At 28.7% G+C, this 4,234-nt stretch overlaps 1 protein-coding gene across 1 annotated transcript; it reads right to left on the bottom strand.

The window, feature by feature from the left end:
- Positions 1-654: 654 nt before the first annotated feature.
- Positions 655-3,419, bottom strand: Phum_PHUM073030 (lachesin precursor, putative; the record flags this gene model as incomplete). Its single annotated transcript, XM_002423545.1, has 6 exons — positions 655-900; positions 1,035-1,382; positions 1,458-1,555; positions 1,655-1,805; positions 2,306-2,427; positions 3,275-3,419. The coding sequence occupies 6 exons, from the start codon at positions 3,417-3,419 to the stop codon at positions 655-657; spliced, it is 1,110 nt and encodes a 369-aa protein (XP_002423590.1).
- Positions 3,420-4,234: the final 815 nt, after the last annotated feature.

Here is a 4,234-nt window from a genome sequence, read left to right as displayed (position 1 = left end):
TCAGGACCTTATAATCAGCTCAAGAAATGTATAATTATTAAATGGAGTCTTTTGTGCCTTTTCGCAATTCTTTACACTAAAATCAACGCACGCAACTTATTTAATTAATTTTAACCGTTGCTTATTATTATTATTGTTAACCTGCCTCCTCCCTCCGCGTAATACGATTATTATTAATTCATTTGTAGGTAGGAAATTGTTATATTATGTAAGAGAATATAAGAATCGATAAGACAATTATTATTATTTTTACGATTTTTTAAAAGAAAAGAATTCAAATATATATAAATAAAAAATTTTTCAAATAAAGTTTATTAAAAGTTACTTTATTTTAATGAAAAGAAGAAAAAGGAAAAAAAAAAAATTATTGCACTCATAAAAAAAAATAAAAAAAAAAAAAAAAATGATTCACTTCTACTTAATTATATCGTCTTTTCTTTTCTCTCCCCTTAAATATTAATATATATAATTCGAATAAATTTATTATTATTATTAATATTATTATTAGTATTATAACTCTTTTGTTTTCTCTCTATAACTTCTCGGTCACAAAAATTAACACAGAAATTTCTAGTAACACGACACAAACGTTCCGTGATTTTTTTGATCCTTTAGATTTTGTTGAACTTGCAAGAATTTCCGTTTCCTCCAAATCTAAAAAAGTATAAAATGAAATTTAAAAAAATTGTTGACGTAAAAATGTTTGTTTGAAAAAAAAAATTTTTTGTGTTGTTTGTTTGTTTGTACGAGAGAGAGATTACCTTGTCCTCTTGTGTAGAATTGATACAAATCAGAAACTTCGTTCCATCCGTAACGATTTTTTGCTTGGACAATAGCTTCGAAAACGGAACCGGAATCTAAACCTCTTATATTGTGTGACATAACGTGAGAAAATGTTTCCTCCCTGTCAGGTGTCAATATGACATCGTGCCATTTTCCCGGATGTTGATATGTTTCGTTCATCTAAAATTTAACAAAATTTATTATTATTTAAAAAAATAATAATAATAGAATAGTGATAATGATGCTTTGACGATGCTCTTCGTTCGTAACCGGAAATAAAATGGAATTAGACCAACCATCAACTTGCGGTACAAAAGTCGAACTTCTTCGAGTGGTGGATAACTTTCTACCACCCACGTAAGATTATAACTATCTTTGGCTCTGCTGTAGGGAGTTGATTTAAATTCGGCAGGACTCGGCCTCCCGGAAAGTTCCATGTATTTTTTGGCTCTTCCCAACGAATTATCGGCCACGCAACTGTAATTTCCAAAATCGGAGCCTTGTACGTTTCTTATGGTCAATGTGTGTTTGTTACCTCTTGTTTCCATCGTTCGCCTTTCCGATTGGTCTAATTGAAAACTATCCTGATACCATAATATCTAAAAACAACCATGTTTATTTAAACATTCGATTTCGTCACGAAAACAAACGACAACAACAACAACAACAATCACCTCAGGTGGTGGTTCTCCGTGTACTATACATACGAGTTGTGCTTCGTAACCCTCGCTTGAATGAACCCAACTTCTTTCGACTTCTATTTCCGGTGGATCTAAAATGAATTTCCGTAAATGATTTTATAAGTAGATTAAAACTTTTTACCGTAAAATTTTCTTTCTTTCCCTTTTTTTTTTTTAAAAAAAAAACTTACAGAGAACGTCTAATTGCATGTCAACTGTTACCGGATCTCCGACTCCATTTGAGGCCGTACACTGATAAACTCCTGATTGATGTCGATCAATCATTTCCAAAGTTATTGAAAAACCTTCAACCATTTTTTCTCCCGTTGGTAGAACGTTGTTCTGAAAGTTTTTAAATTTATTTTTCAAGCTTTTGCAAGGCGGGGGGAGGGGCTGCGGGGGAGGGGGCAAATAAAACCCGACGTAGTTTTTATTTTATTTTATTTTTTTTTTTGTTTTGAAATTCATAAAAATCTATTTCGTAAAAAAAAATGGAAGGCAAGAAGGAGGAGGGAGGGAGGAAAAGAATGGAAAAATTTTTTTTTTCTTTTTGTTTGGTTTTTATTCCCCTCCTCCCCAGCACCGTGCCGGAAAATAAAAAAAATAATACCTTATTGAATAAAATAAACGTAAATTTTATAAAATTCAAAAACTCTGTTGAAATATAAAATGAATTTTTTTTTTTTTTTGTTGGCTTCATGCCTGAATTCGTTTTTTTTTTTTATGAATTGGCGGTTGGAGTAAAAAAGCGTCGGAGGGAAAGGAAAGGAAGAGAATGAAGAGGAGGAAAGGTCAAATGCAAGAACAATAAAATGCAAAACCGAAAAATTGCACCGACCAACCTTTCGGGTCCATTGAATGCTGGGTACAGGATTTCCTGATGCTTTACATTCCATTGTTATGGTTCCACCTTTTCTTGCAGTTAACTGACCGCTGGCGGGTTGAGTTTTTATACTGGGCGGTACTGAAATTATTATTATTATTATATTTAACAAAAAAAGTTTTTTTATTTCTAGGGAAGTGGTGGGGGGTTACCTTAAAGGGTTGGGGGCGGAAAATTGAAATTAACAACGCGTGACAATCGAAACGATTAAATTTTTTTATTATCTAAGGTAGATTTTAAAAATGTTTCTCTCTCTTTTGGTAATTTGTAAAAAATCGAAACGTTTGCAAAATGAAAAACTCCCCCCGACGAGTGTGTTCGATATTAAAAATTTAATTAGTTCAAAGGTCACGCACACATGTTCGTTACGCATAGGTAATCAACTCATACGAAATCATCGAAAAAAAAAAAAAAAATTTATTTTAATAAAATTTTTCCGGTATAATCGAATTCAACCGCCATTACCTCCTCCTACCACCCACCCATTTAAAAATCATATCAAATTATTTTTATTTTTTTTATTTCCGGTTTTCTTTTTTTTACCGGAAATGAAACGACATCTGGATTTGAAAATTTTCCCTAACTTAAACGGTTACCTTTTTATTTTTCTCGTTTAAATAATGACGATTGATGAATCTGTCGTTGACATTTTAAAAAAAAAAAAAAAAAAAAAAAAAACTTTTTCTCTTATTTTATTTTTTATCTTCTATCCGACTTTTAATTGAAAAAACCCGCGATTCGAATTAATAATAATAATAAATTTTAAAAATATTTTTTTAATTAATTAAATTGAAAAATGAAATTTAACGTTCGAACGAATTATAATAATAAATCAATTGAGTTTAATTTTAAAAAAAAAATATGGCGTCGTAACGAATTGAAAAGAAAAAAAAAAGATGTCACGTGACCAAAATTTTTTCTGTATTACCTAAAATTTCGACCGTGTGAATTTGATCGCGATTTTCTAAATCGCTTATCTGGCAAACATAATCCCCAGCATCCTGAGGCATGACGTTATTGATTTCTAAATTGTAACCTTCTAGAAGTCTTAGTCTTGTGTTTCTTGTAACCATTAAAGTTCCAGCTGATATAACCGTGCTTCCTCTTCTCCAGAGTAGTACGTACGGTCCTGGAGAATAAAAAAGTTAATAATTATTAACGTAATAATAATAATAATAATTTTCGTTTTTTTAATAAAAAAAAAAAATCTTTTTTTTTTTCTGTCTCTCGTTTTCTGCTTCTTTTGTGTTGACTGAACAAAAACGTAGAAAAAAAAAATTAAAGAATAAGAAAATTCAACAAACTGTAAAATTATTATTATTATTATTATCATTATCGTTATTATTATTATTATTATATTGTCAGTTTATCTTTCGATTGCGTGAATCATTTTAACAAAGATGAAAATTTTTTTTTTTTATTGCATGCACATCTAACACGGTAAAAACAAAAAAAAAAAATTTTTTTTCTTTTATTTTTTTCTAAAACGATAATAATGATGATAGTAATGATGATAATAGTGAAAATAATAATAATAATAATAATTTCATCAATTTATTTTTTTTTCGTTCGCATCTCGAAATTTTTGTAAAAGAAAAATAAAAACAAAAAAAATAAGAAAATTTTTTTTTTCTTCGTCGCTTTCCTTTTTTTTTTTTTTTTTTTTATTATAATTAATAAATGATTATACATTTTATTATTATTATTATTATTATTATTTTCATTTACAAAAAGAAAAAAAAATAATAAAAATTTACCGGGGGTTTTTTTTGTTATTCAGTAAAAAAAAGATGATAAAAAAGAAAAAAAGAAAAAATGAAAGTTTACGAACCATTTCCGGTTTATTTTCTCATCTCTTATTTTATTTGGATTTTTGTATACAAAAAAA

This window comes from Pediculus humanus, genomic scaffold, assembly GCF_000006295.1.
Source record: "Pediculus humanus corporis 1103172107423 genomic scaffold, whole genome shotgun sequence".
Classification (NCBI taxonomy): domain Eukaryota; kingdom Metazoa; phylum Arthropoda; class Insecta; order Psocodea; family Pediculidae; genus Pediculus; species Pediculus humanus.
This window is presented reverse-complemented; position numbering and strand designations above follow the sequence as displayed.